At 39.6% G+C, this 15276-nt stretch overlaps 1 protein-coding gene across 2 annotated transcripts; it reads right to left on the reverse strand.

Annotated features, from left to right (window-relative positions):
- Window positions 1–543: 543 nt before the first annotated feature.
- tubgcp2 (tubulin, gamma complex associated protein 2) lies at window positions 544–14021 on the reverse strand. Of its 2 annotated transcripts, none has more exons than XM_031741050.2 (18): window positions 13902–14021; window positions 13377–13537; window positions 12355–12483; window positions 11921–12097; window positions 8499–8658; window positions 8199–8406; window positions 7113–7312; window positions 6177–6366; window positions 5954–6099; window positions 5695–5875; window positions 4553–4733; window positions 4300–4472; window positions 3930–4058; window positions 3722–3842; window positions 3476–3619; window positions 2640–2756; window positions 2321–2484; window positions 544–913 (listed from the first exon to the last, which is right to left on the reverse strand). In XM_031741050.2, the coding sequence occupies exons 2-18, from the start codon at window positions 13524–13526 to the stop codon at window positions 838–840; spliced, it is 2646 nt and encodes an 881-aa protein (XP_031596910.1). In that variant the 5' UTR covers window positions 13527–13537; window positions 13902–14021; the 3' UTR covers window positions 544–837. The 2 variants fall into 2 exon arrangements, with proteins under 2 accessions (XP_031596910.1, XP_039472355.1); XM_039616421.1 differs by having other exon boundaries at window positions 13913–14007.
- Between the last annotated feature and the right edge of the window lie 1255 nt (window positions 14022–15276).

Genomic DNA, 15276 nt, shown 5'->3' on the forward strand with positions numbered 1-15276 from the left:
GCAGTTAGGACTGTTTTAAAAGTATAAAATCAGGATATATACAACCTGGATAGATATTGTGTTTTGGTCATGGCTTTCCCAAAGGAGGTTATTTTTTTAAGTAAACCTCAGAAAATCTTCAACAGTCGTAAATCTAAATATCACCTGATTTATTTTTATTTTGCCTTTGAGTGTATGACATATTAAAAAGTTCAAATAACGTAGCAAGAATAAGAAAACATGTTGAGTTGACTGAAGAAAGGTTTTAGCTCAAAAACATCTGAAGGGTGTTTTTTCTAATCCACAAAGTTGATCAGAAAAAAATTGTGTTTTCTCCACTAGTTTTTTGACTTTTTGAAACCCTGAATAATGAGTTATTCAGACATTTTAAATCGATTCTACATTTGTAACAAAAATTTCCACAGGTTTTATTGTGAAGTTACCACACTTCCTGTATGAGTCATGTTTCTGTGGCTAACATCATCAGGGAGTGTTCATACTGGTTTCTTTGTTGCTCACTGCTGATAAAAACCAGTTAAGGCAGAGGTCAAGAGACCAAAGTTATTCAGTACAATTTTGTTTTAATTAAGTTCAATACAAACATACATTTTCATAAATTTACAGGTACAATAAGTTACCCATAAGTAGGGACTCCTCACATTTTCAGAGCTGAAGCACTTAAATGACACTGCAGACATGAATGACTCTACAGTTCATACAGAAATTTTATATATATATATGAACAAACATACACGCTGACGTCTCAGCTCTTTGAATCGTGACTATCTGGGCGGTTGGACTGATGAGCAGGCATGATGAAACTTTTATTACTGCATATTCACAGGAAGCGACGACAGGCTACGCCGCTGCCTTCTGACTGCGCTCGATGGCCATCCTCTCCAGCCGCTCAGTGTAGAAGCCGTTAAAGTCCAGCCTGAGGAATCATCAGAGTAAATATAATGAAACACCTTTTGTTTCAAATAAAATTCATTTTATTACAGTCCAACAAATTTGCTATTCCTCAAAAAAGCAGATGTTATCACTGAAAAGTGTTTAAATGGTACTTTAAGGTACATTTCTGCATTTAAAAACTTAACTGATGATATCAACAAGATGCAAAGAAATAACTATTTTGCCTTTATGTTCATAAACCCTACGTATCGTGTTAAAGAGACATGACCTGAAGTTGAATTGGGGTTGGGCTGTACTTTTGTGTAATATGATTTTATACCAGAAGATGTTGCAGTGAGGAAAAACTTTTTTTTAACCAGATTTCATATTTAAAGCTGAGGTCCAGAAAAAGCAAATCTTACGGATTTGTAAACGCTGCTCCCTGATGGTGAAACTTCAGTATAAATTTAAGGTACCTTCTGTAATTATTGTAGAGCCTTCAGATGTGTGCTGCTGTTAGCTTTCGATATTCTGCATTTTTAAATAAGCGTGTGCTCTAAATGACTGATCTCAGCAATGTAAAATGAGAGGCCCAAGGGTCAGCCTTGGCCAGTCAAAGGGTCCAATTCCAGCCCAGTGGCTTTAAAAGATCTCAAAATTGCAGTTACTCACAAATATAAAGCCAATAAATAATACATACCATTAAACAAAATTAAACAAAAGAAAAAGAGGTGTTTTCACTTGTAGTATTTTAATCGAATAACAGAAAATATCTGCTGACTGATTTAAAACAGCAGCTTTTCTGCAGGAAGATGAAACCTGAGTTTTATGCTCAGCAGCTCTGTTTGATTCATGCTTTCAAAATACATTTAAACTTTTCTGCACTAGAGGGGAAGGTTTAGTCGTCCGGCCCACTGAAGATCAAATTCTAGTTGTATGTGTCCGAAGAACTACGCTAGGCAACGGTGACTCACTGCACCATCTTGTGGTGCAAAGTGGTATTACAAAAAGTTCAACATCAGCTGATGTCTCTTCAACACAATACAGACATAAACCCAGAGTAGATGTCTTTTCAAACTCTGTGGTTTAGTTCATACAAGATTTTTTAAAACTATTTTTAAAGAAAATTATGATAAGTACCTTTAAGGTGATCACATGACCCAGAACCTTTGTTTTTAAATGGGCATGATAATTTTTTTAATCCCCATTGGAGCAGGCTAAGAGTCTAAAAAATGCTATCTTAACAAAAGCCACCTGCAAAACTGTTCTGGTTATTATGTTAACAACTGTTAGTGAATGCAAAGGGAAAATTGACATTCAGCTTCATTTCCATGCAAATGAATAGTACAGCAACTGCTTTGAGCCTGTGTGATGGCATGAAGAAAAAAAAAGGTTTGCTTTGGAATTTAAACCCTATTACAAACGTCCTCTGTAATGCTGACAGGCGTACCTGTAAATGATGCTGATCATGCTGTGCTCGCAGTCGTTGGTGCTGTAGATGCTCAGCTTGTCCAGCAGGTCCAGCAGCAGCATGCTGAAGTTGCTGTCAAACTTGCTGATGGTGGCTTCGAAGCTGGCGTCGGTCTGGAGGGAGTCGGCGTGATCGGCTAAAAACTGAAGCAGCAGCCAAGAGGAAAGGACGACAAACAAACATACAATGAAAATTTTAGGAGGATGAATGAACAAAGCCTGATTTACTAAGGTTTACAGCCTCTCTATTCCAGTATGTGTTTCTCAGAGGGGAGGCTGTGGTGATGGATGCTTTGTACCTTCGTGGTCAGCTTCTTTTTCTCTGGCTCGTCGGCCTGCTCGCTCTGAGCGGAGGGCTCATCCATCGTCCCCTGCTCCATGGAGAGGCGCTCCAGCCTCATGCTCTGTGTGAAACGCTTCATCAGCAGAGGAGGGGGGAAAAAAAGGGCAAAAACACATCTGTTTGTTTCATTTTCAGGTTTTTCGTAGCTTACTTATAACATAGTTGTAAAACAATGTTCAAATAAAAGGAAAAATGAACATTTATCCGGCTATAAAAATGAACAATAATCTGAGTACAGTGAAGGTCCCGTAGATGCTGCACAATAATTTTATTGCAGGCATGTTTCATTTTTATCAACGAAACATGCCTGCTGAGGCTTTTGTGCAATTCTGCATCCAGATTTTTACGTCGATGAGGCTCTGAGTCGATGGTCACAGAAAAGCTGCAGGCGCCCAAACTAAATTTGCAAAAAGCTATCTCATATTCTTCACATGTCTGGGTTTCATCAAGTCTCCAAAAAGCATGTTGGAATATGTGTTATAATCTGACAAGATCAAAAGTGATCTCTTCTCCTATTTACCCACACAAAAACTTCACATTTTAACAGAAGTCTGCAGACTTTATTATCCACCGTGGCTAAACAGCTTAAAGACAGACATGTGGCTCTTTGAATGAAATTCAAACTAAGAACGCTTCAATTTAAAAATGTGTGTGCCGCAGTGTTTTGGAAGGGTTTAAGCTTAAATACATTAATTTACTTTAGTTTCATGAATCAAAGAGCGCTGTAACCAAATACTATATTTTTGAGGCTGTGACTTCATTATCTCTGGTTTTATGCAGTTGTGGAAATACCTGCATGCAGTTTGTGAACATGACGCAGACAGACATGAGCTTGGAGAAGATCCTGAGCAGCTCGGGGTTGGTCAGCATGCAGTCCTTTAGGCAGTTGTCCAGGAAGCTGGTGTGATGGCAAAGCACATCATCGATGTTTGAAGCCTGCAGAAAGAAGAAAAGAAAAACAACTTAAGATCACATTTTCCCCGAAACCGGCACGTCTTCTTCTCAGTGCTCCTCGGGGGTCCTTCTTTAATCACTCACCGTTTTCAGGTTGTTCTCCATGATGTGCCAGGTGGGCTCCATCACCTCAAACATCATGTAGTACTGGATGTTCTGCACAAAGTTGAGCATTCGCTGTCGGAGGGCGAACGCGGCAGCGAACCTGCACACAGGTGGTAAGAACAAAAGTAAGAACGTTCTACTGGTTGAAACTTTTACAGGAAGTCACCTCAGATTCGTGGCGGCTCACCATTTGGCAGAGTGTAAGGAGTACTGCCTGAAGTCTTTGTTGCTGATCCAAACGTTGCACAGCAGCCGCTCAACATGTTTGCAGTAAAACATGTGTCTGAACAACATCTGGTACCTCGTCAGTGCTTTCCTGGATAAATAATGCAAACGTTAGCGCTTCTAAATAAACAGGTTGGTCTTGTGATTTCCTACTTTTAACACATTTAATTCAGTCAAACTAAAACCAATATTTTTTGTCTTTTTTTTTTTTTAACAGTCTCATTTTTTTCTTTATTTTACAGCGTGTATTTTTTATATTTTATCACAATTCACGGATTAATAAATATCTTCAGATGTATTTATCTGGGATAAGATCCACTGGAGCTCTGAACCTGTTGATGATGAGCGAGAGCGGCCATTTGACGATGTAGTCGAAGGAGAAGGCCTCGAGCCCGCTGAGGGCCACGTCTGGCGGATCGGCGTTGATGATGGCCTTCTCTTGTTTGGTCTCAATGGCCAACACTCGCAGCAGCTGAGTGATGACATCGTGAGGCATTAAGTCGATCTGTGGACAGGCGAGGAAGGTCAGACCAGCTAATTGTTCACATTTTACAATCCAAACTAGACAGACACGCCTTCCCCCACCTTCAGGTCATCCTTGAAAGGGTCCGTGTTGGCCGTGCTCATCCTCAGAGCCAGCTCCAGGAGAGCCTCCAGTCTGGGAGGAACAATGTCGTCCACCGGCTTCTTCATCTCCTCCTCCGTCAGGTCCATGAAGTGCACAAAGAAATCTCCTTTGTCCATCAGGAAGTAGTGCTTGATTGATCTGACACAAGAGAGAACAGACATTTGAAATGATCAAACCACTTCATAAAATAATCATAGGCTTAAACATAACATAAAATAAAAAACACAAACAAAAGTGCAGTTTGATTGGCCGGCCACTGGCTTTGACTTCACATCAGAAGCAAACAGACTAACGTTAATGTCACTATCGTAATTTTGTCTTGGTACCACAAGTAAAGAAAATGCATGAATGATGAAGGAAGAAATCCTTCATCAGACTGTTTAACAAGCTTAAACATAAAGAAAAGTGAGCTTTTCACCTGCTGGTTGGTTTTACAGAGCAGGTTTAAATTAAAGCCGTCTTACCTGCTTGTTTACATTTTTATAAATGTGCCAGATTTAAATTGTTTACACTTAAATCTGGCACATTTGTAAAAATTACTGAAATCATATATAGCATAATAGTCACCTCAGTCGAAAATGTATTTACATTTAGATTAAGATCAAATCTAACCAGTTGTATTTTAAGTCAATAAAACTTGTGCATCTATAGAAACCTTTACAGTAACCACACAAAGAACAATAGAGACCCAGGAGAACCTCTTTTTAAGACTAATGTTTTCTAGAGGGATCTTTTTTGACCAAAGTATCAGTTTAAGTCATCTTAGCTTAAGCTGAACTAAACTGTGAGTAAATCTGGGCTGAAAATGCACCACAGCGAAGCCAAAAGGTATATTTGAGTTATTATAACAAGACAAAACAAGTAATTTGAAACAAAAATGGATGCAAAAAGTAACCGTCTCATCCAGGTTATCTTGTTTTCATAACCACTGGAAGCTACAGAAATAGCCCAGCCCTACCACTAGACACTGACTTCAAAATTCACAGTTTTAATCTTGACAATAATTTAGTTCTGTGTGTGTCAAATATAACAGAACAAACTGGTCACACATCATCTCATCCTCTCACCACAAAATATCCAATAACCATTAAATACTCACCTCAGACGTGAGACCAGCTCCTTCTCTTCCATGAGGAAGTCCAGAAGCACTTTGCTGGCGTAATTGTAAGCTTTCTCTATCTGCTCCACGTAGGCCCTCTCCTTCAGGGTGTACAGCACCTCCTTAGCATCAGGACACGTCACGTCCCGGCCACACTCCCGCACCACATTGAGATATTTCCCTGCACGATAGCACATCTCAACATCGCCTAAAGGATTCCCATTTTATGTTCAACAAGTCTTAAATGTTCTGTTTTTACCTGTGCTTAGTATTTTGTCTGCCATCTTCTGTAGAAAGGAGGGAATCCGATGCTGCACAATGGTGTATCTCTGATCCCAGTACTTGTCATTGTAGTCTTCCTGAATCTTCTCCTTCTGCAGCTCGTGCTCCTCCACCATGAACTCACTGTGGAGACACAAAATATGAGCTTAAAATTTTACAACACACATTATTCAGAGTTAAAACTCTGGGAGCAGCTGAACCTGTACGGATCCTTGATGATGCCCCTGTAGATCCACTTCTCCAGGATCTCAAAGTACGGGACGCTGGCTGCTTTGGTGAGGTACAGACACAGCTCCTGAGCCTGGCTGTCACCGGTGTAATTGAAGGTTCTGTCATGGAGAAGGCTCAACGTTGACCCTCCCATACACTCTCCTTTGTCCACGGAGGACGCTGTGAACACAATAGAAAGCATAATTTAACTAAATATCTGTTTTATAATAGGTGAGATTCCACACTAATCAGGCATTTTCAAAGTGTTCAGTGTTGTTTGTGTTGGTGCATTGGTGAATCTAGACCCGGTTTGATGTGCTGCATTCTCTTATAAAGTGGGTCAGATCGTCTTCCAGTCAAATGAACTCTCTGGTGCTCATTTAAAGAAGCTTAGACTGCAGGTCTTCTACGACCTGTGACCCACAAACTAACTTTTACAAATTGAAAACATTCAGAACTCCTCCTCACCACTAATCTGCAAATTCAGCTCTATATCTCTACAACAGATCAACATCTTTTCTTAATATCTGCTTTGTGAAACATATGTTTAAACATTTTTATGCTTATTTTAAACAACATCTGAAGACAGTTTAGAAGCAGATGAAATTTTAGGGCTTGTAATTCAATAAACTGCTGGTATGCAGAAGCAGAGATCCCCGAATCTATAAACATCCAACTTTAAGTTATAAATTGCACTAAATCAAGTCCACCCTGGCAAAGGAGAAGTAGCACTCTATTCTCAAGAGACTTTGTCCACCCTCTGGTTTGCAACTTGTTCTCCTTTTGCACCAGGATGGTGCCAGAACTCCAGCAAATCTTTTACTGATCACGGCACCCCTAACTCATCCTTCTTTCAATGTTTCTTTGCCAACTTTTAATTCATCATGGCTGCAAACAACAACCATGCATCATCTTCAGTTTCTTACCGATTGATGACAGTATCTCCATGGTGCGCATGGTGGGCTGGATGTAGAACCAGAGCTTCTGCAGGGACAGCAGGCCCTGCCGCTGGAGATGCTCCAGCTGAGTGACCAGAATCAGATATTCCTTCATCAGCGTCCTCATCGCCGCCGTCAGGGCGTGGTTTACCTGGCCGTACTCGAAGGATGATTTCTCCTCAATGAACCTGGAGGGCAAATGCAACACATCACCTTTAATAATCTTATAACACATAATCTCTTTTAGACCCTTTAAGCAAAGATCATATGATTCTGAATTATTTGATATTTATGTCACTTTTTCAAGCTCTAAATCACTGCGACTCCCATTGATATCAATCATTAAACATGACATTAATGCAAAAGAGCAACAGAAAATAGATAAAAGGACTCAAGAGACCAGTTAAAATATATACTTTGTATTTAAGGCGCACATATAAATCATACATAGAATCAGATGTCTAAATAATATATATAAATAAACCTTTCAAAGATAATGCAAAAAAACACGTGCAGCACATTTTAAGACATTTGGAAATTAAAGTTAGAAAATTTAATTTAAAAAATTTTAAAACTGTTTTGTGAACAGATATTCAGGACTGGAGGTACTCTGATATTTGCCTCTTTTACCCATGCAGAAACCTGGAGGGCTGAAAAAAGACTTTTAAAATTTCCAACTTTACAGCTACAAAAACTGTTTGATCTCCAAAGCAAATTTCCTCATGTAATAACCTAAATCCTCTACAGTATGATTATCTTCTCTTTTCTTTGTACATCCATTTATAGTTTAATAAAGCTTAAGGTCAGGTGTGTGGCTTTTTTGAGTGACAGCTGAGTCACTAACCTTTGTTAACTCCAGTCACTGAACTGAAGCTTCAATTCAAGGTTATTCTAAAAACTCAAAGCTGATGTGAAGTAAACAAGTTACAAGAGATGCTGTTGGGTTTTTCTTTTGCATTGCATCAACCTTGAGGGTCCCAGTAGTTCATCTGGAAAACTCATTAGTGATTATGTGCATTTGTGAACTTAAGCTTGTTAGCAGTAGCTCATACCGGGCATAGTCTACGCTCTTACCGTGTTATAGTGGAGTAGTACGAAGCGACCGGTAATATTCTGTTGACAAGCTCTTTGACAGACATGTCCAGTGTTGGATCAACGATGAAGGAGCGGTTCTGCCGCCCCAGCACCGGCTGAGCGGTGATGTCTCGCCCGTCGACTCCAATCAGCACAAACAGCAGATCCTCCACCAGAGCTTGTTCCTGCGTCCCCAGAGGCAGCGTACCTGACCACGGACAGCAATCACATCAATACGCACAGGGGGACTATATACAGACTCCATGCTGCACAGGTAAATGTGTAAATTTACCAACTTACCAACGGGCACAGCTGGTTCTCCTTGAGGGGTGGGGCTAGTGATGAAGTCTCCGATGAGAGCTGGACGATCATACACCCAATTGGGGAAGATGGGGTTGGGCTGGGTGGGGTTCTTCTTGTTGTGTTTGTCCCTCAGCATCTTCCGTGTGACTTCAGCCGGCTGCAGGCGAATTCCAAAAACAAAGAAACTCAGGATTTAAAAGCAGCAGATGGTAAACCGAGTGAAATTTAATTTAATATTTATCAAGAGAAATAGACTGACCCTTCTAACCTTTAGATTAAACTATTGATCAAGGCAGCTTTTTATTCTGAAAAAAGGATGTTAGGATCTTTCTGCTGAGCCCAAGTGGCCAAAAACAAATCTTCTGCATGTCTAATCACTCCTATGTGAAATACAATGAGAATCTAATGTGAATGAGAGCTTTTTTAATCCTTTTTATCCCCTTTATTAGCCTGAGATTCATCATCTCTGATCTGATCTACTTTAAGAAAAAGAAACCTGAATAGCTCTATGAACAAATATTCTGAAACTTAAAAAGGACCATCTCTGTGAACCTCCAACTCATCTTAATTGTAGTACTCCAGAGAGCAGCTTTGTATGACTCACAGTCCAAAACTAGAAAAAATTTGCATTTCCTGCGAAAATGCTGTGTGGATGCCTTAACGCTGAAGCTGTCTGCTGAAAAGCTGAAAAAGATGAAAAGTTGCAAAAAGTTGTATGGTGGTGAAAAAAAAAATGTCGCCCTGAGCTGGATTCGAACCTGGCCTGGCCAGGCTCAAGGCAGCTATTCATCTCACTAACCCAAACTCATTCTCACAAAGAAGAGGTGGACAGACTGACAATTCTGCTGAAATCAGCAGAAGCTGCTGAGAATTGTGCTGATAAGAGGTGAAAAGGCTGAAAATTTTTTAGAAAAGAAGTAAATCAGCAGAATTTCTGCAGAAAAGAGGAAAGAAGCAGAACGTTGCGCTGGAAAAGAGGTGAATGAGCAGAATTTCTGCTGAAAAGGGGCAGAACAACCTGGTTCTGCTCAAATTCACCAATCAGAGGTACTGCCTCTGTCTGCTTCATCAGGCTGTGTACTTGTCTGTATTTCTGCCATGGAGTGTTAAGAAGAATCTGAGGTCCATATTAGAAAAACTGCTAAAATGGGGTGAAAAAAAATGACAATTTTGCTGAAAAGGGTGAAGAAGCTAAAGTATACCAAATCAAAGTATTTGTGCCAAAACATAGTATTTCTGCCATATTGTGGTATTTGTGCCACAAAAGTTACTACATTACAACATGAATACGGATTAAAGATGAAAGAAACTGGCAACAAATTCCTCCACTACAAACCAGTCTGATACCACTTCTTTGCAGTGTTCACGCTTACTAAGGCACTACCCAAAAGGCGCCACAAGAGGGCACTCCAACACAAGAGATGACCTATGTACACTGATGCACTTAGTAACAGTCAGCCTCCTACTTAGCCATTACGTAATACAGCGATATTACAGTGTACAAATTCACATAAATTTGCAGGGGGAACAAACAAAGCAGGAACAAGCCCAAAACAATAAAATAACTGGGCTGCCATAGCTATCGCTAACTAGCACATACGCTAAAGGTAACTAAAACCAATACCAACCAATGTTTTTGCAGAAACACTGTAATTTCACTCAAATACTATGAAATAGCAGTAATACTATGATTTGGCAGAAATACTATGTTTCAGTACAAATACTATGACAAAACAGAAATACTATGACTTAGAAGTAATACTATAACAAAAGGGATTCCTCAAAATTACTATGAAATTGCAGTAATTCTATTATTTGGCAGAAATACTATACTTCGTACAAATACAGTGCTTTGGTACAAATATTATATTTTGATTTGAATACTATGATTTGGCACGAGTAGTATGATTTAGTACGAATACTACGAATTGGCAGAAATACTGTGACTTAGTAGTAATACTATAACATAACAGATATACTGTGATGTTGCAGACATAGTATGTTTTTGCACTACTCATTTGTAGTGAAAAAAAACATGTGGACCAAGGTGGGATTGAACCCACGACCTTTGAGCTGCAGAGCCGTGTCATTACTGATTGCGCCACCTGGAAAGGGGGCGGCGGTCTGAAAGACAGAGACTTGTGGAGTCAGAATTAGATCGCGGTGAGAGGCGAAAAACGCCGTTTTTTGGAGTTACAAAACATCGTGTAACTCAAAAACTAGGAGGGCTAGCAGCATAATTCTTGTACTGGGTGAATCAGCGGACTTTGGTGTACTTTGTCTGCGATTTTCATTGCTCTTTGTACCTCTGTCGTGGAGATATGACGAGAGAAGAAACGGCTTCATTTTCGGAGTTTGAAATCTGAGAGGAGGACAGATTTCCACCCTCAAACAAACGTAATTCATTGCTTAACGGTAAGATAATTGTAAAAACTGCTTCCACTGTGAGTGTCAGCAGTGTCTGAAGATATATTGGCACAAGCCTCATGTCCTAACTTTGCTTTGTTAAGGAGATATGGCGATTTGAAAATGCCTCCGTTACAGAATTTCAGCTCTGAATTTCAAAACCTCCCCATAGACTTTGAATGGGGAGTTTTGAGACCTTGTGTCACTTGAGGCAAATTGCGAAAAAAACGGTAAATCTCACAATAAAGATAGTGACATTGTCTGAAAGCCAGCAAAAATACCTACGTTTTGATGTATAATTTGTGGGGTTGAGTGGAAATTGAGCGAGTAGCAAGAAGTTGTTCGGACATGAAGAGAAAATTCAGAACGGACCAGCACTCACTCTGAGTTAATTGCACAGAATTGTGGAAGTTTCCCATTCATTTCAATGGGACAAATTAAAGGAAAAAAGTGTAATATTTTAAGAAGTATAATAGTAATAAACACCAAAAGTCATAGCAGTCATTAGCAGAAAGAGGAGAACAGTTTAGAGTTTGAACGGAGAAAATCGGCTGAAAACTGAGGGAGTAGTTAAGTGCCAAAAAACGGAGCAACTAGAAGAATAAAGATAAAGAATAAAGAGAAACAGGAACTCAATAGTGTGGAAGCCCTTTTAGGGCATCCACACAATAAGCCTTCTTTATCTTATACTGGGCCTTTGTGCAGCTTCCCAGCTCATTAACTGTTTGAACCAAACTGTTTTAGCTCCCCCATCTTCAAACCCACTTTCCTCTGAGTGACTGCCCCTCAAAAATTATTTGACCAGCAGGTGGTTGGAACTTTGCGCTCTCTTTGACATCACACAGAGCCAAAAGAACAAAAACTATCTGAATCTGTTTATAAAATCGACCAATAAATACATCCTATCTTAATTAAGTTTCTAGCTGAACTTATTTTAGCTCCAACCTGTCCTGTAGAGTTTCACAGGCTAATCTAACCTTCAGATCAGTAACATCTGAGAAAGAGATGCTCACCAGAGGAGCGTTGGAGCTCGCTGTTACATTGCCAAGCTTCTTACGCAGCTCGTCCAGCTCCTGCATGGACATCTTGGTGCTGGTTTGAGGCAGAGAGTAACTGGTTGTCGTGGTTGAGGTGGTGTTTGCTGAAGACTCCGACCTCTCTTTAGCATTCTGCTGCAGAAACTGGAGGGTCTGCAAAACAATATCAAGACAGGGATGCAAAATTAGATTCAAGTATTTTATCAACCAACTCTCTGATGGAGGGACATAAATCAGCAAATTTCTTACTTTTGCTGTGTACAATGTCTGGAGTAGATTACATTTTTTAAACTACTTTTCAACATTAATAATAAGGAAATAATTGTGATTTTAGACCAGGAAGTATAGAAATATTTGGACTCTATGACAAAAAGAACCAGATGAAAAGCAGCATGTAAATGAGGCATTACCTCTTTGTCCTCACAGAGTTTGGAGAGCAGATACACCAAAGGGTCGAGGTTCCGAACATTTTTGGACTTAAGCTCCTCATATTTCCTCAAGAAATCCTCCGGGGTTTTAGAAAACTCTGCTAACTTGACCTGAAAGTGACACAACATGCAATATGAATAAAATATTCAAAGAAACATATCTGTTGCGAACATTGGGTGTTTAACTAAGAGTAAGTTATAAAACTTTAGCGTTAGGGAAGTGATCGCCACTGCAAACAAGAAAAGGGGCTCAAGGTGGGGGTGGGATTACATCCCTGACAGACTTCTCAACTAATCCTGACTTCCTCATGCATTACCACAAATCCTGTCTTAGTACCTTATCATATACTTTCTCTAGATCTACAAAAACACACAGTTCAATTCTTTCTGAACTTCTCTATACTTCTCCATCAACATTCTCAAAACAAGCATCCCATCTGTACTGCTCTTTCTTGGTATGAAGCCATACGTTCCATTCCCCAGGCATCCTTTCACTCTACAAGATTAACTTCAATACTCTGTCATTGGTATGTCAGGTATGTCATCTGAACCAAGAGCCTTTTCACTCTTGATCCATCCATTGTCGCCTTCACTTACTCCTTACTAATCCTCTGCACTTCCTGATTTCCTACCTGTCCCCCATCTATCCCATCATCCTCTCTCCTCATTTTCTTCATTCATAAGAATCTTAAAGTACTCCTTCTGCCTCCTCACCAAACTCCCTGTACTCATTAGTACATGTGCAATCTGGAAGGACAGCCGGTCATAATGATGCATTTGGGATTTTGCTAAAGTTAACTGCGAGATTAAGGTCTCTGGGAGGAGTTAACAAACATTACTATGGTGCCAAGTGCAGAAAAACACTCCTTCTGAGAGAGCCTTTGTCTGCTGTAGTGTGACTGCGTGTCTGATAAGAGGACAGATGCTAATTAAAAACTAAATTATCAACTGATGAGCCATGAAAAGCACTGCAGTGAAGCACAGTGTAGTACAGTATAGCCCACCTTGGCACTGTGCGCGGACACTGTGGTGGTGACATAGGGGGTCCTGTGTTTCTGGAGCAGGTCTATGTAGCCCTCTGCTCCGTCGCCGCCTCGCACATGAAGTAGGCTGAGCAGTTCGTTCACGTCGTGGTGGATCCTGAACTCGCTCATGGCTCCCGCAGCTGCCATAACGACAAAGAGGTTTTATTTTGTAGGAGAGGGCAGAAATAAAGAGAAAGAATTTCGCTCAGGCGGTCACAATGGATATGAACATCAGAGCTGCCGGCTCACACTGACAAACATCAGATGAAGCTTAGTTGAGGGTTTAACGGCTGTATGTTTATGACATCCTGTCTTTCAGTGGTGATGCAGAGCTAACAGTTGTTTACGCTAGCTGGCTAGTTAGCCTGCTACAGCGGGGGGATGCTATCTAGTAGCTCTCTGAGCCAAGTGAAACATGAAATGCCATAAAAGCAAATAACAACGTAACTCAGTAACATGAAGCCCTGTTACAGGTTTAACTAGAGTCTGAAGTCATCACTCTACCTGGCACTCGCCTTTCTGCAGCGTTCACCGGGGCAGATAGCAAACGCGCCCACTACTATCAAATTCTTCTTCTTCTCCAGCAGCGAAGTGACGGCGCCACACTGACCCCTACAGGTCAGTGACCTTGTGACGCCTGACCATACAAAAATAGCCAGAAAATTATGTATTTATTTATTTAAACCGTACTGTATATTGAATATTCTGACAAATAAAAAAATAAATTAAATATAATTTCACATATATTAGTTAAAAGTTGTAACATTTTGGCTCTTTTGTGCAAAGTATTGTTTATGAAATGTATTGTGCAATTTATTCATGTTTGTCAAGGAGAAAAAAATCAACATTGATAATGCAGAAGTTTCAAAATCTCACAAAAATAATATTTCAAATAAGATTAGGTTAATAGGTAATAATATCTTAATGCTGGGGCTGAAAGTCGAATTGTAATACAAAAAGGAATATAATAACTACTTTTAAAAAAAATCAATTTCGCAAAAATCTATCAATCATAAAACAGGCATTTTCTCTAAAATCACAATACTGCTTTTGTTACTGTACTTGAACCCGGGTAGATGTCTGCTTATGTATAAGTTTGTAGATTAACTGCAGCTACTATGATGCTGACCAAGGTTATTATAGTTAACTAAAACTAAACAAAAAACTAAAATTAGATGTAAAAAAAGAACCCAAACAATTTTAGTTAACTAAAATACAAATAAAGATAAACTTCTGATAAAGAATTAAAACTAATTGAAAAGAATTTGTGAACTAAAAAAACCTAATTAAAATAAAATAAGAGGAACTAGCCTTAGTTTAAGTATCTGTTAGTGAAAAATTAATATAAATCAACCTACTCTTTATGATGATGTGAAAACAGCAGAAAACATAATTTATTTTAATAAACGCACTAACAGTTTAATTCTTTAACTAATGGAAGTACATCAAATATTAGGGTCTCTAGTTCACTAAGATATCATGGTATCGTGTGTACGTCTTTCACGCAGAAGTGGAGATCCACGACCAAAGAGACTTCCTCCACCATGGGCATCGTGGGCTGAATGTAGAACCAGAGCTTCTGTCGCTGGCGGTGCTCCAGCTGTGTGACCAGAATCAGATATTCCTTCATCACCATCCTCATCGCCGCTGTCAGGGCGTGGTTCACCTGGCCGTCCTGAAAGGATGATTTCTCCTCAATCAAACTCGAGGAAAAACGCAGCACGTCGCCTTTAATAATCACTTAATAATCACCACTTTAAGCAAAGATCACATGATTCTGAATTATTTTATATTTATGTAACTTTTCGGGCTGTAAATCGCTGTCGCTTACATTCACAGTATCAGTTAATCGTTAAACATGACGAAAGCATAAAGTATA

This window comes from Oreochromis aureus, linkage group 8 (genome assembly GCF_013358895.1).
Source record: "Oreochromis aureus strain Israel breed Guangdong linkage group 8, ZZ_aureus, whole genome shotgun sequence".
In the NCBI taxonomy this organism is placed as follows: domain Eukaryota; kingdom Metazoa; phylum Chordata; class Actinopteri; order Cichliformes; family Cichlidae; genus Oreochromis; species Oreochromis aureus.

Coding starts and splice junctions, on each gene's coding strand:
- tubgcp2 (XM_031741050.2), bottom strand. CDS start 13,526: ATGAGCGAGTTCAGGATCCACCACGACGTGAACGAACTGCTCAGCCTA. Junction 6,367..7,112: donor GGAGATACTGTCATCAATCG/GTAAGAAACTGA, acceptor TTGTGTTCACAG/CGTCCTCCGTGGACAAAGGA. Junction 914..2,320: donor ATGATCAGCATCATTTACAG/GTACGCCTGTCA, acceptor ATGATTCCTCAG/GCTGGACTTTAACGGCTTCT.